We start from the raw sequence: 26,928 nt of genomic DNA, 5'->3' as shown, positions 1-26,928 counted from the left end.
TATGAAATAGATATGTAGTGTTCTGGTAGAAAGTATTAAACTAATTTAAAATCTACATTAAAAAGTCTCAAAAATTTTGAGTACCCAAGGTGTTAGTGATAATGCTTTGTAATGTTTTAAACCAAGCACTCCTATATGAAAATATGACGTTATATACAGGGTAAGTGAATATAAAGAGTTTAAAATGCACACTAAGAAGTAACAAACAAGACTGCAAATAGCTTTAAAAATGAACATTAAATCAGCATTTAAAAATTCTAATTTATTTCTAACAAACACCACTTGATGCTTGCCTCACAAGCTTTATTTACATTTGTCTACAGCATCATTTCCTTATGGACTACTACAGCTTAGATAAACCAAATGAAATCATAATCATCTGAATTGTCTGTAAACAACTATTAGCTAAATTTATAATCTTGCATTTACTTAGTACAGCCAAAGTTTAAATACAGAAAGCACAAGAATAAACCAATAGTAACATGTAGAATCTAAAAGATCATCTGGGCATTTTAGGAGGTGGACTTTCAAGAAGTCTGAGGCACAATTATAAGAGAGAAAAGTTCTTGTGCAAACTACAATAAATGTGGGAAAGAAAATTAAGACAAAAAAATAAGGGGCAAGTTCATTGTAAAAATATTATCAAAATATTTCTACATAAGATATTTTGATTTCATCTTTAGATCAAGAGAAAAATCACTCATTTTAAAATAAAGAAACAAATATAATTATGTTTGGTCTGTCTACAAAATACCTTAAAGCATTTTAGTTTTTAATTGCAGCAGACATTACTGTTCAAAAAAACCCCCCAAAAAACAGAACAAGAATAATGGATATTGATCCCCATGACAAAAAGTCCTCAAGCACAACTGCTGATTTTCCTTAACATACTTACCTTGCATTGTCACTGAAGATACTGTTAAGAGAAACCTTTTGTTTTTAAACCAAAAGACATAATAAAGCTCGACCAGATTTTAATTTTGAGAAATAAAACAAACTCAAAAGTATTTTAAGCCATAAGTAATTTCAAGTGAACATGAACAATTATTTCTGCTTGTGTCGTGCAGAAATAAATATTCATTTATTACTCAAGAAAATTTTATGAAGTGTTTAAAGTTAAACATCTCACAGCAAAGGTTTGCTTAAATTAACCATGTCTTTGTTGGTCTTTCACCCAAAGAGAACTATATTTCAGAAGCTTTCTTCATTAACTATAATTTAGCTTTGTCTACCCTATCATGTGTGATAACTGGATTTTTAAAAGACATCACACAAAGCTTCTTAAAATATTAAGATAAACATTTTGAAATAAGATGTTTTTCTCATCAGACAACCATATCAGATTAGAAATGAACTATTAGATATTCTTGCTCAAAATTGTGTGTCAGTGAGTGAGAAATATGGAACACCTTTCTCCTTCTACAATTCACAAGATTTTTCTGCATTAAATGTGGTGCAAAAAACAAAACTGAATAAAAGACAGACAATGATTCTAAGGCACCCTTAGCATAGGGAATTTAAGAATGAAGTTTCTAGTTGGCTGCTTTACAATTAGTTTAATTTTTTCTGAGAAGAATCACTTTGACATAGGTTAACATAAAGAGGCTGACTCCTTTTCTCAGATTAACATAAACACAGTTTCCACCTACTTCACCACAGTCTTGCCTCTATGCCCAAAGTTCAGGCAAGCCTAAGGTAACCTTAAGTCACTAAATAATTCCTATTTGGAAATGAGAAAAACATGAGTTCAAATTAGGAAACAAAGTAGAAACAAAAACCAAAAGAAACAAAGTACTTTGTTATAGATGAGATGGTTTAAAAAAAAATGGCTGTAAATAAAGAATGATAAATAGAGCAACTATTTTGGGACATTATGGCTTAAAATACTATTTACTTTTAATTTCACAAATAAACACAGCTGTATTGTTCTGAAAAGCAATGAAAGGCATGCACCTCTACTAGAAGACTTAGCACTTTTGACCAAGTAAGACACCAACTTCTTAAAAAATATGCTTCATGCACTGTACTGGATTTTTTTTTAAGATGTAAATTTTAATACATTATTTCTTTTTTGAACTTGAACGGGAACCAGAATGGGATGATCCAGAAGATGACCTGTGGTGCCTGTAAGATATAATGGAGAAAGCAGGTAGTCTTAATAAGCTTGAGTTAGATATCATCATTCACTCATAAGACTTTGAGAATATAAAAAAATCAAACCTAATTATACTAGAAAAAAAAATTTAAAATCCAAGACATAAACTTATACACATAAAATTAGTGTTTAGACTTTGGATGTGAGCCCAGTAACAGTATAATTTAAAATTCTCTATAATTAAAAAAATCTCTCAAGATATAGCCACCTCTCAATTATTTAAGGTAAGGAAGAAAAGCCTTGCAAAAACTTGTAAAATTACAGATAATATTCAACAAAGGCATATAAACTTGTTAATGGAAGAGTAATCTCTGTGATAACACTGTAGATAGTGTGGTAAGTCTATATGTAAAACAGATACAGCAAGGCTTCTGTGTAGAGAATATATATTCATAAATAACTACATTTTGGAAATCTAGGTCTCACAAGATGATTGTACAATTAGTTAAATGGTTATATTCATGCAGCTAATATGAATAAGTCAATATATCAACCTGGGTAAAGTAGTGGTGTTCCGAGGGGTTGGCCCTGGGCTCAGGGTTGTTTAGTGTTTTCACCAATCACCTGGCTTATGGAATAGAGAACATGTTCATTAAGTTTAGATGACAACAAACTAAGGGGATTTTATGTGGCTAAAACAAAAATTTGCAGAAGTATCAAGAAATCAACAGAATGAATTTCACTCAAGTATGGAGTTATTTTCTTACAAAAAACCGCCCCCCCAAAAACCAAAAACAAAATAAAACCAAATGCAGAGAAAGAAGACTAGTTGTGTGTAACCTTAATATCTAAACTTCAAAATGTGAAGAAGCAAAACTAATCATTCTGTACAAATAGGAATCATGAGGCATCCTACCACTAAACCCAGCAATCAGATTTTACCTAATCATTACTTTCACAAGCAGAAAGGGTAAGAAAAATTTTGCCAAGGATAAAAAGGAAGCCATTAAACTGACTGTATAATTAGACGTTGAGAATCAAGAGGAAAGTTAATTAATTAATTAGCCTGTTGTAGGAAAGGCTGACAGATGACATGCTCTCCAAACTAAAAAATGTCCACATAGATAACGTAATCAAGTAACGGTCTTTCTCAAAAAGAAAAAAATTGGATTTGTACTGCAAGATGAAAAATGTATTAGCTACAAGAACAATTTCCTTATAAAGAGTATGAAACAATAATTTGCTGTGAAAATGCATTTATACATATTTAAATGAGGACAGATTTCCAATGATCTAGAATAATTATTTTTTCTAGATGCCCTAAAATACTAATTTCTAATATTTAATGTAAAATTTATAATATCCATTAAATACATATAAAATCAACTAAATTACTTCAACACAAAGCTTTTAAATTAAAATCTTAAAAGACAGAAATAACCGAGAGTTGGCTATAATTATATGTGAAAATAAGTATTTAAGTAATAAAATGAACAGATAGAAGAGTGGCTTGATCTACAACTTTTACTAAACAACCTGATCAAAGCACAAAGGATAAACAAAGTAATTAATGTTTTTTGAAGTTTAAAGTTGGACTAAAGGAGATTATAAAAATCTAATGCTTGACTAGAAGTTTCATCTATTAAACACACTTAAGAACATCCATTCTTATTTCTACAGAAACCCAAACCTTTCGGGTGACCGTGATCTTGTTCGTCTTTTTTTTCGATCACCAGATGAAGATCTAGAACGACTTCTCTTCCTGTTCCTCTCAGGAGAAGATGATGAACTTGAATAAGATCTTTTTCGTGGGGAAGAAGAGCCCCTGTGGGATCTGGAGCTGGATCTTCATTGATTGAGAAACAAATCAAACATTTCATTAAAAGAAGAAATGAGGCAGATCATTTAGTTAAAAGCTCCAAAAACAAAAAGGATTTATAACTGAAAATTTTATGAGAAGAAATACTTACTGCTTACTCAACAGAAGACTTCTGGTTCAACCATAAAAATAATTATATTTAAATACATTTACTTTAATCTCATCTCTTTATAAAATTGTAAGGTAAGTGTTTACTACTTATGATTAACAACCAGCCCAATGTATTAAAGTAGAATTTTATATTATTTTTTTAAAACTTAAGGCTTTCATTTTAAAGTATACATAAATAGCAAAACCAACAGGTAAATTTACACATTTTGTCTAGAAAATACATCTTTCCATTTCGAGAAAAATATGTATCATATATACACAACCTCCTGAGAAAAGTAAACATAACAATTCCTTGTGGAATTATAAAACTTATTAGTTAAGTTGCTATAGAAAAAGCAGGGAAAGGGGACAGAAATGAGAAAAACAGCAACTATTAAACTGCTAAATATTCAAAGAAAAATAAAATGAATAACTTTAAAACGTTATATAAGCAATATTTATTTTTATGAAGGCCCACTATTCATGAAGTATGAAGTGTTGACATTCACATGTTTTAGGTAGCGGTAAACATGCAAATGTTTAAATGCATTTTTTTCTTCATTTACTTATTTTGGTTGAAGTAATTTAGCTCAAACTTCCCAAAAAATTCACCTTTGGGCTTAAAATAAACTTAGAAAGCCCAAAAGGAGAATTCTTTGGAAAGTTATAAGCAATGAAAAAATGTTTGGAAAGAATATAAAGGCTGTTCTGTAAACCTTATTACAGTGCTTCCCAAAGGGAACTAGGACTGATCTTCATCTACGAAGCACTCAAAAGACTAAAACAATGATAAATATACATCATCACCACAGTAACAACAATAAACTCATTTGCTCTCTTTTTGTATTGGAGTAATACAAATGTGCATATCATTCTTTTCTTAATGTTGTTAAACTGTTGTTGCCCTCTAATGCTATAAACTTGGCTCTAATAAGCTATTATGCCATTATTTTACCAAAGGAGCTACCACTAAACTTCAGTGTAAAGTTCCACACAAGTGGAATTTTTTGTTTTCCTTATTAATGTTAGATGCTTTTACTAGATCAATAAATTAACTTAAAAAAGAGATGCAGTATATTTTGACAATGTTTAGAAAAACTAGTGTTTCATGTGCTTTTTTAGAAATTGCATAACTAAATGCAAACTAGATTTAATAATATTACTTAAGACCACACACTACTTAGACTAACCAACCAACTTCTTGATTTAGTTTGTGGAATTTAAGAGGAGTGTCTGCTCTCACATACTGCTTATAATAGTCTATGTAATAATACAGAGAAATGAAAATATGTATAAGACCCTCACCCCAGAAACTTTATCTGATATAAATAACAAAATCATTTCAGAAATATTGAAACAATTGCCTTGTAAAACAAAATCTGTTTTGGGGCGAACTTATTTATCTTCCTTTTAAAAATGAAAAAAAAGCCCTGGCCAGTGTTCCTGCATACCGGAAGGGTCACAGGTTTGAGTCTGGTCAAGGGCACATACCTGGGCTGCAGGTTCCTGCCCCATTCAGGGTGAATGTGGGAAGCAATGTGTGTGTGTGTCTCTCTCCTTCCCCCTTCTCCCTCCCTTCCAATCTCTAAAAATCAAAGGTGAAAATATCCTCCAGTGAATATTAACAAAAAACAAAAAGAATAAACATTTCCTTTTTATTTGCATATCTCTAATTTTATTTGAACTACTACTGCAAATATAACTAATGTATGAGGTATTTGGTAGTAAGACTTGGCTCTATCTTCCTACTTCATCACATTTTAGCACAAATAACAAACCTTGCATAATGCAAAATAACCTTAATTCAATCATGGGAATGTCTTGGCACACTGCAGGCAATGGAAACATCTTATGGTGAGAAAATTAAGCCAAGGCAAGTGCATTAGTTTTCTAATGCTAAAATAAAATTGACAAGTAGAAGCAAAATAAGAGAAAAAAGCAGCAACACCTTCTGCGGCCTTTAAATACTTTTTTCTCTCTGATTTACAGAGAGATGCTACCTCATTCACCTTGATTTCGACCCACGAGATCTCGAATGTTCTCTGGAACTGGAACGAGATCTTGACTGCGAACTGGAAGAACTTCTTGAACGGGACCTGGAACAACATGGAAGAAATTTTTTTTCCAGAACCACTTAATTGAACTTTGTGATATGAACACTGAAAGGAAGATATGCATTAGAATTCATTTTCATGTAAAAGGACAACTATTTGATATGTTTTCATAACACAATTACTTTAAAGTAACTTTTTGTTTTGACATTTATGCAAAAACTTAAAGATATAGGTAATTTTTTGAAAATAATCAACTATCACTTTTCAAGTATGACAAAATTACTCTAAATACTCAAGATTGTACAAATTAAAGCATTTTATTAACACTGAATACTTTACATTTACAATATTTAAAATTAACAGGACTTAACATATCCAAGAATTCGAATATTGCAGTTTATGTTTAATTAATTCTCTGGAATATCTATTAATTTTCCTTATAAAATTCCTTCCATTTCCTCGTTCACTATTTAGTATGAAGCTTTAAATGTTGACATGTGTATGCTTGTTTAACCCTATTTTTCTTCCTGCTCAAATGTTAGAGAATTAAAGGGAAAATACATTAACAACCCTGTCATTGTTTTAGGTAATTGTATTATTGAAAAATGACACAGGGGAGATATGGTCCATTTAAATTTCAGAAGTCACAGCAGAAGTAAAATTCAGTACTAATCTTACACCTTTAATTTGTTCCTTAAAATAGTCTGCAGCAAAAGAATGTAACATTTTCATCTTAAAATTATATTTAGAATCAATCACTTTTAAGCTTTAACTAACTGGTAAGTACTCAATTAGCTAATAATTTTTCCTAAATATATTAAACATTCATTGCGTGTTGATTAACTTAAACTGTGAATAAGAATTCTTCCAGGGAACAGTTTATACAAAGCACTGATTTTTCTCACATAAAATTTTATTTTTATTGTTGACTACTCAATCAGGAAATATTTACTAAAATTTTACATTACTAACAAAACAATATTCAAGTACATCACCAATTGACTCCTCTTATTTATTCCTGAACATCTCAAAATTATACGCATTAAGCCAATAGAACTTAAATGACTGAATTTTCTCCTTTATTCAGAATACCTATAACAAAGTAAATTATCTAAGCTCTATGTAAAATAAGCAAAAACTTAATTAAGGCCTAGAAAATTTCTATATTAGCCTTTACCAGTGAAAACAAATATTCACTTAAAAATTTCTAAATGTAAACTGTATGCGTAGTAATACACTTTATGTAATGATTTAATTAGATCTTTAAAGTCTATTTTAATAAAAGGTTTGGAGATAAATGGACTGAGGAAGTTTCATATTAAAATTTGCATTTCTGAAAATACTGGACAGTAACTTCAAGGCACTAAAAAAATATCTTTTACAAGGTGACTTGAATGAAATCTCTAAAATAAAAGGAAAGCTTATTCAGTCAATAAAAACAAAATTTATAAATAAAGAAGTTAGATACTGACATTTTGACTGGTGTTACCCTTGACCTGTACCCGTTTACCTGGACCTAGACCTTGAACTTGAGGGGGAGGATGAGCGTGATGAAGATCGTGAATGTGAAGATCGAGACTTTGAGCGACTTCGTCTATTAGATTTCTTTTTATTACTATCTTCTTCTTCACTGGCATCAAGATTATATTTTGAGAGATCAGCATCATCTTCATCCTCATCCTAACAAAAATTCAGAGTCAATTATACTTGACATTTAAATATTAATGCTATCTAATAGGTAGGATGAACAGTTCTAGGTATTGGACATCACCATATGGATATACATCACAAATATCTCAGCAAATTCACTCTCAAGCTAAGCAGACTTAACAACTATCTCAAATATTTCAAAGAAGTAAATCTCATAGTACTTATTTACTCTTTTTCTGTCATAAAGTAGTACCAAATAAGCTGTCAAAATTTTCAATTTTACTCCCATTAAGGTCATTGAATCCATATACCTTACTCTTCATTCTCTACTGATATTACAGTAACCTTTTATGTGATCTCTCTAATTCGGAAAATCCATTCTGCCTCCCCAATTATCTCAATGTTCAAGTTGACCCTTGAACAATGCAGAGGTTAGAGGCACCTGTGCATAATTTTTGACTCCCCTAAAACCTAAGCAGTAACAGCCTATTAACAAACAGCCTTGCAGAAAACACAGTTAACTAACACATTTTATACAGTATATGTATTATATACTGTATTCTTACAATAAATAAAGCTAGAGAAAAAAGGTTAAGAACATCACAAGAAAAAGAAATACATTATAATACATGTATAAAACAAGTAACACAGAAAAACAAATCTGTGTATAAGTAGACTTGCACCATTCAAACCCGTGTTATTCAACAGTCGCCTGTGTATATTGACACTCATCACTCTGAAATACATGTCAGATACCTTATTTGTTTCTTAAAAACTTTGATTTGGCCGAAACCGGTTTGGCTCAGTGGATAGAGCGTCGGCCTGCGGACTGAAAGGTCCCAGGTTCGATTCCGGTCAAGGGCATATACCTTGGTTGCGGGCACATCCCCAGTAGGGGGTGTGCAGGAGGCAGCTGATCGATGTTTCTCTCTCATTGATGTTTCTAACTCTCTATCCCTATCTCTTCCTCTCTGTAAAAAAATCAATAAAATATATTTAAAAAAAAAACAAAAAACTTTGATTTGTTTAGTTGCATTCAAGGGCCTCTTATGATCTTAATCTAGACCTATACATCCAACCATAAAACTTTACACTCAGGCCCACAGAACAACCACCAGACCTGATGTGGTCACTGCCCTCCCACATTCTTCCCTTTGCTCTAGTCACACTAGCCTATATTGATTTTTTTAAAAATGTAACTGGCTTGTTTCCTATTCAGGGAATCTTTATTTACTTAAGTTCCATTAAAAGAAGGGTGTTTGTCTCAGTCATTATTGTACTTCCAGAGCCAGAATAGTGCTTGGCGGAGTGAAAGCTCAAAACCTTTGTGAGAACAAATGTGTACACAGCCAGAACATATCTTCGCCACAGGCCAAAGGTCATCAAAAACATTCATATATTATGTCATAGCTGAAATAACACAAAGGAGAAAAAAGAAAATCATTTACCTCATCCAATTTATATTTAGAAAGATCTTCATCCTCATCCTCTTCTTCTCCCTCAGATTCTTTATCTTCAACTTCCTTTAAAATAGATGCTGGACCAACTGCCTTCCCTCTGTATTTTTTCTTTTTACGTCCAAACTAGAGAAAAGTTTCATAATATTTCTGTCAGCTAAAAATGTATTAACACTTTTTTTCTAAAAAAAATTTGTACATATTTAAATTAATATGTATTTTAGGTCCATTACGCCAATTATATAAAGTCAATTATGATTTCCTACAATGTAAATTTTTGTAAGACTCAAAGTGTACTTACAAAAATAAGATAATTTATATTTTTACTTTGCACTTAAGATACTTTCTAATTTGTATTCAAACTGCACACTAATGCATAGCTTATTACCTCATCATATTCGCCATCAGATTCTTCTCTTTCTATGTATTCAACATTTTCTCTTTCATTAAAACCACCACCATATCCTAAAATAAGAAGGGCATAAATTGTTATCCTCTGACAATTCATTAAAATAGGAAAACAAAAAAACTCCTCAAAATCATCTCCAAGCAACAGAAAAAAGAAAAATCTTACCAATGAGATTTGCCTGTGCATATAATACTTACTAGTATTTTAAAAAGCATTATTTAAAAAAACACACACCACTACAGAGAAAAGTTTCAATGTGAGATACTTAAAGGTAAGAAAGTCCTGTCACTATACTTCCATCTCCTCAAACCTCTGGTATAACTAAGTTTAAAAAGTAAAAAGAACTTTTCTCTGTAGTTTATCATAATTCTTCGGGTGAATTGGCCTAAACAAGAACCAAGAACCAAATTTCACTGTTTACCAATCGCAGATAGTCTGCAGTTTTGATATATTGAAATTTTGCTGGGCTAAAATTACAAATTACACCAGGCAAAATGATAATGGAGATCCAAACTGCTTTTAATGAATACAGAGGTAAAAGTTACTGAAGGTTCTCTGAAGCAGCCAATTAACTTTTAAACTGAAAATATTCTATTAAAAAGTAATCAAGATCAGCAAACCACAATTAACACCTACAATTAGACTGTCTCCACCCCAGGAACCAGAAAAATGTTAAACTTGCAAACAAATACTTTTAATTTGGAATTTGTAACTTTAAATTTATCAAACATGGGCATTAAAAGAATTATCATTATCCTATTATCATTTCATTAACAGCCACGAATAGTTAGGGCCGTGACAATGGAAATGAACAGAGAAAAGAGGATGAATATAACATGTACTTCAAAGGAAGAACTAAGGCACTAACTTGAAAATTCTGTGATTCTATATTTTGAACAATTTAATTAATCCAACTTCTGAGAATTTATTCTAATGAAATCAAAAGTATGAAGATTGGCATATTGTTTGTACTGCAGTTATCCTTAACTAGGGGCCCAGTGCATGAAATTTGTGCACTGGGGGTGGGGGTGGGGGGGAGGAGGAGATGTCCGATTGACGTCCTAGTGCTGTCATGGAGGCAGGAGAGGCTCCTGCCACTGCCGCTGCGATCGCCAGCCTTGAGCCCAGCTTCTGGGTGGGAGTGCACTGACCACCAGGGGGCAGCTACTGCATTGAGCGTCTGCCCCTGGTGGTCAGTGTGCGTCATAGCGACCAGTCATTCTGCCGTTCGGTTGATTTGCATATTAGCCTTTCATTATCTACTAGTGGCCTGGTGCATGAAATTCGTGCACATTAAAAGGGAATTAATTAGAGGAAATATTTTAATATTGCTATGTGCCCTTTCTCTATAATAGAAGTGTCAGAGATGAAAGAAAATTAGTAAAATGTATATGAAAATCTCCCTCCTGTCAGAGTCTGGGGCGTGCCGCAGGACCCAGAGTCAAGTCCCCGCCCACCCGTGCGCGCCTCGAAATCAAGCTAGACCCCACCCCCATCAAGCCCCGCAGGGCTGGGGGGTGTAGCCTCAGGTCCCCTGGCCCAGCAACTGGGCAGGGGGCGCGACCTCAGGTCCCCTGGCCCGGCCTCAGGGCCCAGAGCCACAGCACCGGGGCGGGGAGCATGGCCTCAGGTCCCCTGGCCCCTGTGTGAGAGCACGATGACCATTTGCATGTTAGTTCTTTATTATATAGGATACTAATAAAAGGGTAATAGGCTAATTAGACTGGGTCGACTGGCCATCTTCTGGATGTCCGACTTCCTTCCCGACAAAGCCATGGTGGTGGGGGCCGAGGCAGAGGCAGTTAGGGGCAATCAGGCTGGCAGGGGAGAGCAGTTAGAGGCGAGATCAGACAGGGGGTTAGGGGCGATCAGGCCGGCAGGGGAGAGCAGTTGGGAGCAACCAGGCTGGCAGGGGAGGGCAGTTGGGGGCATTAGGCAGGCAGGCAGGTGAGTGGTTAGGAGCTAGTGGTTTTGGATTGCAAGAGGGAATCTCCGACTGCTGGGACCGGGCCTAAACTGGCAGTTGGACATCCCTCGAGGGGTCCCGGATTGGAGAGGGTGCAGGCCGGGTTGAGGGACACACTCCCCGCCCATGCACAATTTCGTGCACCGGGCCTCTAGTATAGGATAATAAACATTTAGATGAGTGGGGGAAAAGGGAGTAAATAGAGCATTTCTAAAAGTATCGTAATGTCACTGTATGTTAGGCTACAGCTTCCTAATGCTGTACTTTGTAAATTGTAAAATTCAAAAATTATGCTATTCTATTAAAACACTGATTTTTGAGTATGAGGGAAAAAAATCAAGGAAAAAAAACCCATAAAAGTAGAACAGAAAGAATCCTCAATCACTGTGCTCTTCAGATGATATAACTTGTCAATTCAACTTTTAGTTCTTTTGAAATCATTGTTAGAATGTGCTTTTATCTTACCTGTTCTTTCTTCTAACTTAGCATACTTTGGAGTATTACACATGTTACACTCTGATCTTCTTGCCCAATTCACATTACTGCAACTTTAGAAGTTAAAAATACCAAGTTAGTAGATTACAAGAAAAACAGTAAATTTTTAAACATTATAGAATTTTAAAGTAAAAACTAGGATGAAATCACTACCATAATTTACTAAGAATATTGCAAACAAGGAAAATGTACCATTGTACTTTTTTTCTGAAGAGAGAATGTGGGTTCTAACTATTTAAGCAGAGAAGCAAAAGCAATATAGTATGGTGCCTTTCTCATTTTATGAAAAAGAAATGACAAATTATATTCACAGATTCTGATGCCTTAGGGGAAAAACATTTTAAGTCAAAGATTCTACTAATTTCTGCCTCTGAATTCACCTCAAAGAAGGATAATTTTTTTTCCTTTTTGAGGAGTCAGTTCAAGTACTGAATTCCAAACCCAGTCTTAATCTGTTGCTAGAAAATTCTTCAGCACAAATTAATATCTATAGGATCAGAAATTTATGTAAGACCCCCTTCTGATGAAATCCTCTTTTATATATTTGATTCATGTGCACAACACAAAAAAATGGAAATTGGAAAAATCAATATAGAATATATTGAAAATATTAAGAAATCTATCTAATTAGGAATAATTATTATGGCACACATGATTCTAAAATTACTTTGAAAACAGGCAAAACAAATTTTGTGATGCATTTCACATTAATAATAATTTTTGAGATTTTTCAGTAATAGAAGTAGACTTTTTTGGGATGTCAGCTCACCTTAAGCATGTTTATTGGTATACCCTATCCTTGTAACAACTAATATTACCATTAAAAAATAGAACTTAATAGTTCTTTACACTTATATATAAGATATAGACTGAATAACAATCAACAGACCTTTGATTTAAAGGTGACCTTGGCTTGTTAATGTGACTAATAAGAGGTGGTAACATTAACAAGTAATGAGGTATATTTTTATGGAAGAAGAGTGGATGATAATAAACACATACGTTTTACACTGCCAGTCATTAGCACTAAATAGACCTCGGCTCTTTTCTGCAAGTGTCTTTCCTATTTCAGTGCCCCCTGCTTTCATCATCTTAGCCTCAGTTGTTTTCTCTGAAAATAGAAAAATTATGAAATAAGAATCTGGGGAAATAATGCAGTTATCTGAATATACTGTCCTAATAGAAGCTTCCTTAATGCTTACCCCGACCACATCTATTACAGCTGGTTCTTCTGGCAAAGTTTACATTTCCACATCTGAAAATAAAGTGAAAAATATTTAGATAATTTTAAATCAATATAATTTTTTAAATCCTATATACACAACTTTCAAACATGTCCTCTCTCACAATATACCTAGATCCAGAAATTCTAATGCCATCTAAGTTCATTCTAAAGCCATGTAATTAATATTTTTTTTTAAAAAAAAAAGTCTTCACAATTTAGTGGGAAAATGTACGATTTAAAGTCACAAGTGCAGGATAAGAAACTCAATATCTCACTTTCTACTTATGTGATCCTGGTAAGTCACTTAGGATCTCTATGACTCAGTGTCCTGTTAGTGCATGTCATTACAGTTTGGCGCCAAATAACATTTTGGTCAGCAATGAACAGCACATACAACAGTGCTTCCATAAGATTATAATGGAGTTGAAAAATTTCTATTGCCTAGTGACTTGTTACTGCAACCCAAGTGGTGATGCTGGTATAAACAAAACTACTACGCTGCCAGTAGTATAAAAGTTTAGCACATCCAGTCATGTATAGTACATAATACTTGATAATGACAATAAATGACTATGTTACTGGTTGATTAAATCTTGTGTTGTTTTGTGCACTAACATGCTATATATAGGCTTGTAGCCCATGAGCAATGGGTTATATAGCCTAGGTGTGTAGTAACTAGGCTATACCACCTAGGTTTGTGTACATGAACTCTGTATTTGCACAATGACAAAATTGCCTAATGACATTTCTCTGAACATTTCCCTGTGGTTAAGCTGCGTATAACTGAATTTTTTAAAATTGATTTTTAAAGAGGGAGGATGAGAGGGGGAGGGGGAAAAGAGTGGAGGAGGCAGAGGGAAAAGCATTGATTTGAGGGAGATACATCTACCTGTTTCCTCCCCTACATGCCCGACCCTGGGGATCAGACCTAAAACTTAGGTATGGCAGAGTTCTGACCTGGAAGCAAACTGTGAACAGGATGAAGCACCAACCTACTGAGCCAGGCAATATAACTGTAATTTTAATAAAATCTCCTTGCAAAGCTGAGGTAAGATATGATTCCACTTACAATTACTGACAAGGTACCTGGGAGTTCCAAAAAACTTTAAAGTAATTCCCAGTATAGAAAATAAGATATACACACCAAATGTATTAAGTATTATAAGAAATACAAAATCCTAAGGGTGGACCAATGGAGAGAAAATAAATAAATCATAGAGGGCTTCATGGATCTTGATAAAACACTCTTTTTACAAGTAGGAGGTGGGACAGTAAGGAAAGGAAGATAGATGGATTCTACTGACTAAAAACTATACATAGGTTCAATAATTATAAGGAAATGGAGTTTTTTGGATTATCAAACCTCTGAAAGCTAACTTAAAAATATTATAATCATAACCAATAACCTCAACACATGGATTAACAGTATCACTTTACACTTATCTATAATAATAAAAGGGCAATATGCTAATTAAACAGGATGTCCTTCCTGAGGAAGCCAGGGACCGAGGGAAGCCAGCCCTGGTCCCAGGTGCCGGAGGGAAGCTGGTGCCAGCAGCCAGGGGGAAGGCCTAATCTTGCACGAATTTTCGTGCATCGGGCCTCTCGTAGTCTATAAACTCAAATAAAAACAAAAAAAAATTGGATTCACTAACATGGTCTGAATAGTGCATGTGCATATCAGTAACAGAATGTTAAATGGTCTGACATGTAAAACTTAAATAATTTTAAAAACTGTTTACTTTTTTTGCTATTATACTGGAATAAAATAAAGATGTAAAGTATGGAATCACCACTAAACCAAAGCATTTTAAATAACTTTTTGGTTCCCCCCAACGCCCAAGAATATCTGTTCTGACCCAAACACATTCTGAAGTGTTCCCTGGATTTATATAGATTGTAGAAATAATATTCTATCCACATGTCTGTAACAGAGAGACCTCCTTAAATATTTGGGTGTGTTGCATTAATGAGGCTATCAAAAGCACGTTATTCTACAAGTGACCAACACCACAAGAGAGACATTGTTGAATACCCTTTGAATGTTTTCAAATAGTCTTATCTCTAGGAGCAATGCTATTCATAACACATCACTCCTGTTCTTGTTCGAGATTGTCAAACAGACTTGAAATCCTTCAGGTTACCTTCATTTTTATGCAATTGCCTTTTTAAAAATACTTTTTCATCTTATTCTATTTGTTCAACATTTTGCTTGGAGATCCACTGATGATTTTTCATGTAAATTTAGATCCTCTATTTACACAGTGTAATATTCCACTGTATAAACATACCAATATTTATTTCAATTACAGATTAACCTTTGGTATAGATTGTGACCACCATAAATAGTATAGCTATGAATATTATGCAATTGAGAACCATCAACTTATTATGTAAAAACCATAATGTTTCACTAAAACTGCTTAAAGTATGGACAGAAAACAAATGCTGAGGACATAAGGCCTTCATCTCCTTGAGTGACATCAGGTGACTTAATTTTCTAAAACTACTACCAATAGCTAGCTGTCAATCAGTATTTGCTACGTGTCACACTGCTCTCCACACACTAGGCTATGTCAAGTCTTTATTGTTCAGGAAGCCATTCCATTCCGGTTTTTACTTTTAAGCAAAGTTAAATAACCCACTAGAGGTTACATGGTTAACGAGCAAGAGGGCTGATAACGAGCAAGAGGGCTGCAATCAAACCCAGGTCCGTTTGCTTCAAAGTTTTTCCTCTGTACCACCATGAACTCTGCCTGTGGCACAAGAACTCGAGGGTTTTTTTTATCTGGACAAGAGTTGTGCGTTCAATACTTTTGACCATTCCTTTCCATAGTAATCTCCATACATTTACAAACAGAGACCCCTATTGGGGCGCCCCATGAGGAAAACCACCATCCGATGGAGCACAATGACTTCAGCAACAACGTCAAAGGCAGAGCCATCGTAACACGTGCTTCCCTGCGGCAGGCCTTCCGCGGGGCAGAAACACAGGCCCCAAGCCTTTTGGCTCGAACGAGGCGAAAGGTGTAATTCTTGTGGGGGAAATAAAGGGGGAAAAGTCAGAATTTCCCACACCAAAGAAGGGTAGTGTTGTTATTGTGTATTTGTTTTTTTGGTTTTTTTTTTTGGGGGGGGGGGGTATATATGCGCTACGAAGAAACGTTTAATTAAAAAAAAAAAAAATCCAGAAAGGTGAACTGTGAGAAGCCAAAGAGCGAGACGCTTTCCTGGAACAAGATAAAGTTCTGCGGGGGAAAGTCACGTGAGGGAGACCCAACACCAAGCGGGCCTCGCCGAGGAGGGTTTCCTGATCGCCGAAACCTGGCCGGGGCGGGCGGGACGGGGGTGTGGGGGTAACGGGGAGGCCAACCTCGCTCTCCAAAAGGAGGGGCTGACTTGGAGACCGAAGAGCGAGGAAAGGCTGGAGAGATGACCACCAAAGCCCTCCCCGGGAGGGAGACTGGGAGCCTCCTTCCCGCCCCGGAGCCCGCGATCCGCCGCCTCATCCCGGCGGAAGGCAACGGGGATCGTAAAAAAAAAAAAAAGGGAAAACGCCGAGCCGATCTGAGAAGGACGTCACCGATAAGCCGCGCTCCACCTCGGGGCCCGTGCTGAACTCACTTTTTGTCAGGGCAAATCCAGTCCCCGTCACTGACTCGGAAATTCTTGGTCGACATCTTGGACGCCGCCACCACCACAGCCACCCGCAGCTACGTCTTCACCGGAGGAAAGCGGGCTGGGGCCCTTCGGCACTCCGGGGCTGTCCTCGTGCCGCCTGACTCCCTCCCGCCACTGCGTCAGGGTTTGATGATGTGGGCGCTCAGCCGGGGCTGAGTTTAAACGTTATTGCCCAGAGTGAGATGCCTGTGCGGTTTTTTTCCCTGGCCCCAAAGAGTTACAACGCAAATGTAGTCTCTCGAGCTAAACTAACAGGCGCCGCAGGGACACCCCAGGCGGGAGGCCTCTAGGCCCTAGAAGCCTTGGAGAGCCCCCTACCGGCGGGAGGACCCAAAAGGGAAGGACGTAGCTCAGATGGGCGGAGCCACGTCGGCCTAGGGCAGAAGTGATTGTATTCAGCCTGGGTCTTGGAATAGCTGGTTGCTCAGACTACTGTTCAAGGGTTAGGAACAGTGGGTTACCCAAGTTTTTGGAACACTTACTTTAATAAAGGTTGAAAATGTTGTTCTATTATGCACACATCATGTCGTTTAGAAAATTATTGTTTTTTGATACATACATACAGATAAGCAGCGTACACATGGAAACGGACCATTAATTTTTGAACAAGCATATTGCCAAAATTAAAAAATCTTATTTTTTTATTGAATTTGTTGGGGTGACTTTGGTTCGCAAAACTATTCAGGTTTCACGTGTACTAGTCAATAACGCCACCTGCACACTGCATTGTGCGCCCATAGCCCCAAGCAGTCTCTTTCCTCTCATTCTCCCCACCTCCACCTAACCTTTGCCCACCTCCACCTAACCCAACCCCCCACTTCTCTCTATCATCACACTGTTGTCTGTGTCTATGTGTGTGTATATATAGACAGACAGATAGATGATAGATGGTAGATGATAGATAGATTGCGTGAGATCATATGGCATTTGTCTTTCTCTGATTGGCTTATTCTTTTCCATCCCCTTCTTTTCCTCCAGAGGTAACACTCTTCTGTATTTTGACTTTATTCTTTTGCTTTTGGAAGTTTAGTTTATGCACATGTATGTTTAATCTGATAAACGATTGAGCTTTACAAGGATAGTTATGTAATCAGATGTTAATTTTTTTTTCTCTCAACAATATGATCCTAAATTCATCCCAGATTGTTGCATATACTTGCATGTAGCAGTAGTTTCTTTGCTGTATGCTGGTAATATTTCTTTGTGTGACAGTTCAGCCCTTTTTATTTCTCAGGTTTTGTTATTACAAACAATGCTGGTGTAAATATTCTTATGCATAGATTAGGATACAAAAATGCAAAAACTTTTTTAGAGCACAGCATATGCCTGAAAGAGAATGTTTTCAACTATTTTATAGTTATAATTGCTTTAAAGTCTATTTCTGATCATTGTAACATTTTGGCCATCTAGGGGTTGACAGCTTTTGATTTTATTTTTCTTTTAGAATCGATCATATTTTTAAATTCTATGTAGATTGCATAATTGAGGTTTTTATCCTGGACAACTTGAATGTTACGTTGCATCAGCTCTGAGTCCTGTTAAAAGCCTTTGGGGAATGCTGGTTTGTTTTATTTTATTTTAGGAGGCAATCAATCCAATTTAATTCAGATTAGAAGTTCAGTCTCACCTTCTGTGGGTGCCGGTTCAGTGTCAGGTCAGTTTTCAGAGGCTTTGCTTTGTTTTGAGTCTGTCCTATATATACCAGTACAATACTCAGGCATTATTTTGGAACTTAAACAGTAGTTGGAATTGTAGTTTAGTTCACATATCTTTTGCTATGCATCTTTATGTCCTGCAGGTGTTCAGTTTAGGGTGAACACAGAGCTTATGTGGTTTCACACACAGAATTATGAGTCCCCTTTTCCTGGCCCTCTTGCCAGGAAAATTAGAAGTTTCTCTTGGAGTTTCAGCTGCCTGCATACTACAGCAGCTGACGAAGGTCCACTTGGCAAAGAGGTGAGAAAAGGGAGGGAAAAAAATTGTATTACCTCTTTACGCTTCAGTCCACAGGGGCCCACTTTCCCATCTCTCTTGTCTGGAAAGACAGGGTTTCTTTTGGTGTTGGAACTGTCCAATCCCAGGCCTTAACTCCCAGGTAAAAGCCCAGAGGGGAAAAAGATGGAGAAAAAGCCAGGAATTTCCCACAAACTTTGGCTCACAGAAGCCCCCTTCCACCATTCAACTGGCTAGAAATATGTTGGGTTTTTTTTTGTTTCTCAGATTTTCTGCCTGTGCTGCCATCAGTTTCAGTAGGTGCCAGGGCTCAGGTCAAAGCTGTAAGAGAAAACAGGAAAAAAAACATGGGGCATTTCTCTCAAATTTTGATTCTCCCCAATCTGTCTGTTTTTGTATTCTCTTCAGAGTCCCCAGGTATTTGCTTTTAGTATTTTGTCCCGAGCTTTCAGTTGTAATCAATAGGAAAGCTAGGCTGCAGTAGTCTTACTGCATTTTGGCGGGAGTTACTTACCAATACAATATCCATCAGCATGATTAAATGAAAAGCTGAGACAATACCAAGTGTTGGAGAGAGTATGGAGAAACTAGAATTCTAACACACTGCTAGTGGAAGTGTCAACTGATACATATGTTTTGGAAAATATTTGCCAGAATTTTTTAAATTTGAATATATGCAAACCTGAAATTCCACTCCTAAGTACACTCCCAAGAGAAAAGCACATAAGTTCAACAAAAATGTGTATAATAATGTTAATCACTGCACTATTCACAATAGCCCCAAACTAGAAGTTTCCAAATGCTTATGAATAAATAAACCTGGTAAATAAATGGTTATATAGTCACACAGTGGAATACTCTATACAACAATAAGAATAAACAAATTGCTACCACATTGAACAGTATAGATGTGACTCACAAATACAATATTTAATTGAAAAAGCCAGTCAAACTAGTACATACTTTATGATTCCATGTATGTGAAGTTCAAAAGCAGCTAAAACTAATCTAGGATAATGTTTACTAGGGAGTGGGGAGGACATAGTGACTAGAAGGGAACATGAGGGACCTGTGAGGGTCCTAATAATGTTCTTTGTCATAATCTGGGTTCTTAGCCTTCTAAAAATTCATTGAGCTGTATGTTGTTAACCTAAAAATAAAGGCCAAAGTGAGAGGCAACAAGTGTTTATTTGAGATTATAGAATAGCTACTTGGAAAGCACTGTTTCAGGCAGAAACTCAGATAGTGTTCTGATTATGGGGTGAAAGCAAGGAGGTTTTATGAGAAGAGGAAGGGAAAAATTACATGGACAAAAGGGTGAAATTTCTATTTATGCTAACAAGCTAAGTTATTCTTTAGCTGTACATGGCTATTTACTGGTTCTAAAGAATGTCTTTTATTATGAGTTCTTGTAATCAGGAGGTCTGCTTTCCTATTACTTTTACAAACAGTTGTTGGGAAGACAATGCCTCAGTCCAAAGGTGATTTTGCCCAGTTCAAACTTTCCGAAGGTTCAAGAAATAAGGTGTGCAATGAAGTTCCTCTGGAATGGCTGCCCAGACTCGTTAAAATACTTTTTACAACATTTATGATTTGGGTATTATTTTCAACTTCAATAAGAAGTTTAAAAAACAAATATACCCATCTCATCATATCCCACCTATCTTCTCATTCAACAAATACTTGCTAAATATTATACCAACTTCAGGGCAAAGGCAGATACTCTTGTGACCTGAGTATCGTTCATACCTGGGTGCCTTCTGACTCTAAAGGCGAGTGTGGTTTCTTACAGTTGTGATGTTGCATCTGCCCAGGGCTCCTTGCCTATCCTCACCACTGGTAATGTGCATGGAATGCAGGGCTGGAGTCAACATTAAAAGGGTCACATTGTACCAATGCAGCGAGGCTTACACAGTTCAAGAGAAGACATCGTTGGAAGATGTATTATTTTATGTTAATGCTTTACATGGTATAAGTATATGCTATAAAATTCTAAATGATAAATTTAACATGACCATAAAAGAGATTAGTTCTTTACATTTTCCTGCATCCTCTGGGTAAGACTTCCATTTGTGGTCATATCAACAAAGCACATTAACAACATTAGAGAGTCATTGGAAGCCACTATTGATGGGCAGCACTATGGATGTTGCCATGAGATGAGTAATCAGCATTAAATTAATGGCATTAGGGAACTGCAGAGGCAAGAAGATCTAAACTGTTTCATTTAAAAGCATTCCAAAAAAATTTTTTCCCAAAGAGCCATAACATTGTGAATAATAACAGTGTTGCTACCTTTTTTCCTTGCAGTGGGATATATGAAATTAGCTGAGAATGGTAACTTTAACCATCAATAACACACAGAAATGGATCCTGGAAACCAAGAAAATGTTTCTTGTGCACTGATTAGACATCTATGTTACTACCTTTTTCTTGCCCCAAAACTTATCAATACATCACTACACTTCACATGGGCCCATGATTTTTGTTAATTACTTTTATAATCACATTGTTGCTATAGGTAGCTTCTACCCTGCCCACCCTGAAATATTTCCCCCAGGACCTTGTATATCCTAGAGGCAAGTCTGGACAGAAGATAGTGTTATTAAAACATCCATGGTTATGTCTCTCTTCCATTCAAGAGATTCTGAACAAATCTTGTAGCTCCCACTTTATATTTCTAGACAAAGGCTCCGGTTGTGTTAGCTTGGGTCAGATTCAATCAGCCATGTCAGGTGTAATATACAACCCTGACTGCTAGGAGGCACCCCTGTGGGAAAAGGGTAGCATCGGAGAAAAGAAAAAGCAGTTCATTCCTGTATTAGTTTTCCAGCGCTGTGTAACAAATTACCACAAGCTTAGCAGCTTAAAGCAACACTTTTTTATTATCTCTCTGTTTCTGTGGGTCAGAAGTCTGAGCATGGCTTATTTTCTGCTTAGGGTCTCACCAGACAGCAATCAGGGTATTGGCTGGGGTTGCAATTCCATCTGAGGCTCAGGGTCATCTTTCAAGCTCATTCAGATTTTTGATAGAATTCAGTTCCTTGCAGCTGGAGAACTGAGGTCCCTGTTTTCTTGCCAGATGTCAGCCAGGGCTTTCTCTCATTTCCTAGAGACTGCCCTCAGGTTCTGATCACATGGCCCGCTCACAACAAGTTTACTTCTCAAAATTCTGCAGAATTTCTCTACAATTTGTTCCTGCTGCTGCCGCCTGCTACCATTACTGTTGCTGCTACCACCACTACCACCACCGTGGGAGTAATCTTATATAACGTAACGAAATCATGAAAAAATGATTCCATCACCTTTGCTGTGTAATGTAACCTACTCAAAGGGGTGACATCCCAACGTGTTCACAGGTCCTGCCCACACTCAAAGGGAGGGTACAACACAGGGGGCAGGAATCTTAAAAGACATCTTAAAATTCTGCCTACCGTGGCTATAGGATAGACAGATACTTCAAGAGTTGGCCACTATAGTTGTTACTCTCTCAAAGCATAGAGAAATCCTTAATCTTGTTAACAACCCTTTAATCTAATCCCCTCCTGGCTTTCCCCCACCTCCGTGTTCACCTTTTTCTCTTGGACATTCTTTTAAGAACAAAATGAGTTTATTATAGTTGCTTCGAATATTTGTGTGGATATTCGTAGACATTCATTCAAGTCTCATGTCCCCCAAATATTCATCTCTGAGAATATTTTATCACACAGATTCTTTCCGCAATTCAAACTAAATGTGCTAAAAGAAGTGAGAAAAAATTATTAAGCATTGTTTACTTCATACACTTTACGATTTGACATTCTTGGAAATTCAGTGGATTAAAAAATGTGAGTTTACATACATATACACTTTACAAATCTCCTACAACTTCAATGTTCTTTTTGTTCTGCGCAAACCACTAATAGGAGATTTTGCCACCTGGTGTTTCAGAGTCTTTTATAAATTAATTATAGTATTTAGCAGCCAGGAGGGAGTGGAGAAATCTATTTAGGTCAAGAAGCCTGGCCCTGCTGGAGACTGAAAGGCAAAGTATATATAAGGTGTCAAGCAGTGCTTTCTTGAGCACATATGTTAAAAAAAATGAACAATACTGAGATTACATGCAAATCTTTGGGAAAAATCACTATAATTCAAAAAAAATTATTGAAATTTGCCATCAATGTATGGCAAAGATTAAAATTTTAGCTGACTCATGACTTCACATATGTTCCATGCCACAGGAGGAATGGATGCTTGATGCTGACAGCACATTCATTCATTCACTTGTTCAACAGGACAGGGCTAGATATCAGCTGTGAAGACAATATCATAGCCTCTTTCTTTAAGGAGCTCACAGAGTGCTGGTGAATACAGATGTGAAAGAGATGGTTAGAAAGTAGTGTCGTTACGTGTAGTTTAGGCATAACTAGAGGATATTATGGGTGTTCCCAGGAGGAACAACTCTCCCAGTTCATGGGTGGGGAAGGGAAATGCATCAGGGTTATTTCATCACCAGTAACAAAACTGGTTAACAAGTCTGGTTAAACTTCATCCTTTAGGACTGGGACAAGAGTGAGGCAAGCAAGTCACAAGAGGTGTGAAATTTAAGGAGGCACTCTCAGGTGCTCAGCCTGAAGGTGTCACCTGAGAGTGAGTGTCTCCTTAAATTTGTATATTAAATGTCTGGCTCACCCTAGCCCTGACCCAATTTATTCCTCCAGTCTAGGGATGAAAAAAGGAGGTAACCTCAAATGGGTGATCTGATCATAAATTCCTAACTGGGCAGGTCATGGTGGGTAGTCAGGCCCCAGGCATATAACTTTTTAGTAAAAGGTTTATCTTTGCCTTAAGCAGGCCCTATCTATTGTTTCTGCGCTTCTAGGTTATCTCAAGTTTGAAATAAACTACTCTCAAGACAGCATATAATCTTGTTAACTAATCTAATCCCCTCCTTGCTTTTCCCCCAGGTCCATGTAATCTTCCTTACATTCTCTCCTTAATTTCAAATGCATAAAAGAAACTGAAAAACTATTATCCTCTGGAGCATTTTGAGATCTTGTTCCCTGGCATATGTTGTCAGTTTGGCTAAAAAAAAAAACGCTTATAAAAATTTTCTATAGGTTTGGACATTTCTCATATTGACAAGTCCTACCCTTAGTCAAAATCTTCAAGTTTTTCTTTTTCTTTTAGTTTTAGTTTTCTTTCCAATGAAAACAGTTGAGAAACTCATTCACACTCATGTAAATAGCTAAAAACAATTTAAAGTATACATTCTTTTAAAGAAAATTTTCAGTTTAGCAGAAATCAAGTCCTTAAACCATGATTCAAAAACTGAATTGTGCCCAGCTGACATGGCTCTGGTTGAGCATCAACCTCTGAACCAGAAGGTCACAGTTCGATTCCCGGTCAGGGCACATGCCCAGGTTGTGCGCTCCATCCCCAGTGGGGGTTGTGCAGGAGGCAGCTGATCAATGATTCTTTCATCATTGATGTTTCTCTCTCTCTCCCTCTCTCTTCCTCTCTGAAATCAATAAAAATATACTTAAAAGCAAACAAAGAAACAAAAAACTGAATTGTTTACAGGGACCACCAGGAAGTAGCATAAATGAAGCAGGCCTGTGCAAGGCTCTAGGCCAGTGGTCGGCAAACTCATTAGTCAACGGAGCCAAATATCAACAGTACAACGATAGAAATTTCTTTTGAGAGCCAAATTTTTTAAACTTAAACTTCTTCTAACGCCACTTCTTCAAAATAGACTCGCCCAGGCCGTGGTATTTTGTGGAAGAGCCACACTCAAGGGGCCAAAGAGCTGCATGTGGCTCGAGAGCCGCAGTTTGCCGATCACTGCTCTAGGCAATGAAGGGAGATTATGATGAACTGTTCAAAGACCTTCTGTTATCAGAGGATTGCATGGCTTGCCCTTCTCCTTTGCTAGTGATAGTGGGGTTCTTGGGTCCTTCTATAATAAACATTTCCAGAGGCCCCCATGGGAGGATAAGATGTGGTAGAAAGCTTTATTTGCATGAAATTACATCTCCGGGTATCAAAATTTCCTTTACCTTTAAACCATTCCTGGAAAATGTGCAGCTGGGGAGTCAGCAGAGCTGAAAGCAAAGCCATCCAGAATTTCTGTTCCATAGTGGAGCAGGGTCTGGCACAGCATCAGGCTAGTGCCAGTCCATCGGTCAATTTTGTGTGGGGTCCTCATGGCTGTGGGCCATGTGGGTAAGTGCAGAGTGTGAGAGCCCACAAGCCAGGAGTTAGGCGCCAGTGGCAAGAGGGGAAACTCCTTTGTTCAGGAGCTTATGTATCTCAGATTTCACTCCCTTACAGTGGCCACACCTACTCTGGCCAATGACCTGTTCCCAGAAGCGACAAACAAGTATGTTCCCTATTTCACCCAGACTTTACTGGGCATGATTTCTGTCACTTGCAATCAAGAATTCTGACTCATATAGCTGGAATTTGGTATGGGCCAGACTGGAAGGAGGGCCTCGGAGCTCAGGAACTAACAAGGCTGCTAGAATAGTCATCAGATAAAAATCAGATGAGAAACAAAGACAATTCATATCATGAAGCTTTTTGATTTGTTTGTGATGAATGCTATTATAGTTAAGGCATGTGGCTAACAGTTGCTGCAATAGACAAGGAAATGACTACTTTAAATTGTTCCACAATTTAGAGTAGTGGTTAAAAATCATGGGCTTTTGGAACTAGAATTCCTGCTCTGCTGCCTGCTAGCTGTGTAATATTGGTCGAAGTGCTACCTCTCAGTTTTCTCATCTGTATAATAGGATAATACATTATATTGTTTTTGTCAGTATGAAATGAGTACTGTATTTAAAACACTTTATAAGAAGAGTGTCTAGCCCTAGCCGGTTGCTCAGTGAATAGAGTGTTGGCCTGGTGTTGGCCTGTGGACTGAAGGGTCCCAGGTTCTATTCTGGTCAAGGGCACATGCCCAGGTTTCCCACTAGATCCCCAGTAGGGGGCATGCAGGAGAAAGCCAGTCAATGATTTTCTCTCATCATTGATGTTTCTATCTTTTTCTCTCCCTTCCTCTCTGAAATCAATAAAATTATATTTTAAACAAGTCACTCCTTAAAAAAAATAAAAAAGTATCTAGCAATAGAAAATACCGTGTATTTACTGTGGTTATTATTATCATTGTCCTCCTAACCTCAGTTTTATCACAGTAAAGTGAGGATAATATTATATACTAGTGGCCCAGTGCACAAAATTCGTGCACGGAGGAGGGGGGTGTCCCTCAGCCCAGCCTGCACACTCTCCAATCATGGGCCTAAATAGGCAGTCGGACATCCCTCTCACAATCCAGGACTGCTGGCTCCCAACCACTCGCCTGCCTGCCTGACTGCCTCTAACCGCTTCTGCCTGCCAGCCTGATCACCCCCTAACTGCCCTCCCCTGCTGGCCTGATTGCCCCTAACTGCCCTCCCCTGCCGGCCCAGTCACTTCTAACTGCCCTCCCTGCAGGCCTGGTCCCCCCCCAACTCCCCTCCCCTGCAGGCCTGATAGCTCCCAACTGACTCCCCTGCTGGCCTGATCGCCCACAACTGCCCTCACCTGCTGGCCATCTTGTGGAGGCCATCTTTGACCACATGGGGGCGGCCATCTTGTGTGTTGGAGTGACGGTCAATTTGCATATTACCTCTTTATTATATAGGGTGTGTGTGAATTTCAAATGAGATAATGTACTAGTATGTAAAATGCTTGACAGTGAATGCCCAATAAAAAGCAAGAATTAATAACTATTAGTACCAAATGTGTATTCCCAATTTTCAAAAACAAAGTTATGTGACTAATTTAAAAATAAAGTGCACAAACACACTTCTAAGTAGTACAATGTTGGGATTAATGGTACAGGCATTGGCACCAGTTTGCCTGGGTTCAGATCTTGGTCACCCGTAATAAAATGAGAATAATGGTAGTATCTACTCCATAATGTGGTTTTGATGATTAATTGAGGCAGTGCCT

General features: G+C 37.1%; 1 protein-coding gene across 3 annotated transcripts; it reads right to left on the bottom strand.

The window, feature by feature from the left end:
• Positions 1 to 241: 241 nt before the first annotated feature.
• ZRANB2 (zinc finger RANBP2-type containing 2) lies at positions 242 to 17,153 on the bottom strand. 3 transcript variants are annotated; one of them, XR_013813740.1, is made up of 11 exons: positions 16,945 to 17,150; positions 13,298 to 13,350; positions 13,098 to 13,206; positions 12,066 to 12,148; positions 9,614 to 9,690; positions 9,217 to 9,351; positions 7,629 to 7,798; positions 6,074 to 6,160; positions 3,786 to 3,941; positions 2,650 to 2,719; positions 242 to 2,124 (listed from the first exon to the last, which is right to left on the bottom strand). XR_013813740.1 is itself a non-coding variant. In XM_079776178.1 (11 exons), exons 1-10 carry the CDS (start codon positions 16,998 to 17,000, stop codon positions 2,690 to 2,692), a joined length of 960 nt encoding a protein of 319 aa, XP_079632304.1. In that variant the 5' UTR covers positions 17,001 to 17,146; the 3' UTR covers positions 242 to 2,124; positions 2,650 to 2,689. The 3 variants fall into 3 exon arrangements, 2 of the variants coding, with proteins under 2 accessions (XP_079632304.1, XP_079632305.1); XM_079776178.1 differs by having other exon boundaries at positions 2,650 to 2,723; positions 16,945 to 17,146; XM_079776179.1 differs by lacking the exon at positions 2,650 to 2,719 and having other exon boundaries at positions 16,945 to 17,153.
• Positions 17,154 to 26,928: the final 9,775 nt, after the last annotated feature.

This window comes from Cnephaeus nilssonii (genome assembly GCF_951640355.1).
Source record: "Cnephaeus nilssonii genome assembly, chromosome: 7".
In the NCBI taxonomy this organism is placed as follows: domain Eukaryota; kingdom Metazoa; phylum Chordata; class Mammalia; order Chiroptera; family Vespertilionidae; genus Cnephaeus; species Cnephaeus nilssonii.
Note: the sequence above shows the minus strand (reverse complement) of the source record. Positions and strands in the feature narration are given on the sequence as shown.

What these genes read in the sequence shown, in the direction of transcription:
- ZRANB2 (XM_079776179.1), bottom strand. Translation starts at nt 17,000, where the DNA reads ATGTCGACCAAGAATTTCCGAGTCAGTGACGGGGACTGGATTTGCCCT. An exon ending in CTGATGGCGAATATGATGAG is followed by an intron (nt 9,352 to 9,613) that starts GTAATAAGCTAT and finishes ACTTTTCTCTAG; the next exon opens with TTTGGACGTAAAAAGAAAAA. An exon ending in AGTTCAAGGTCTAGGTCCAG is followed by an intron (nt 6,161 to 7,628) that starts GTAAACGGGTAC and finishes ATGTTGTTCCAG; the next exon opens with GTCCCGTTCAAGAAGTTCTT.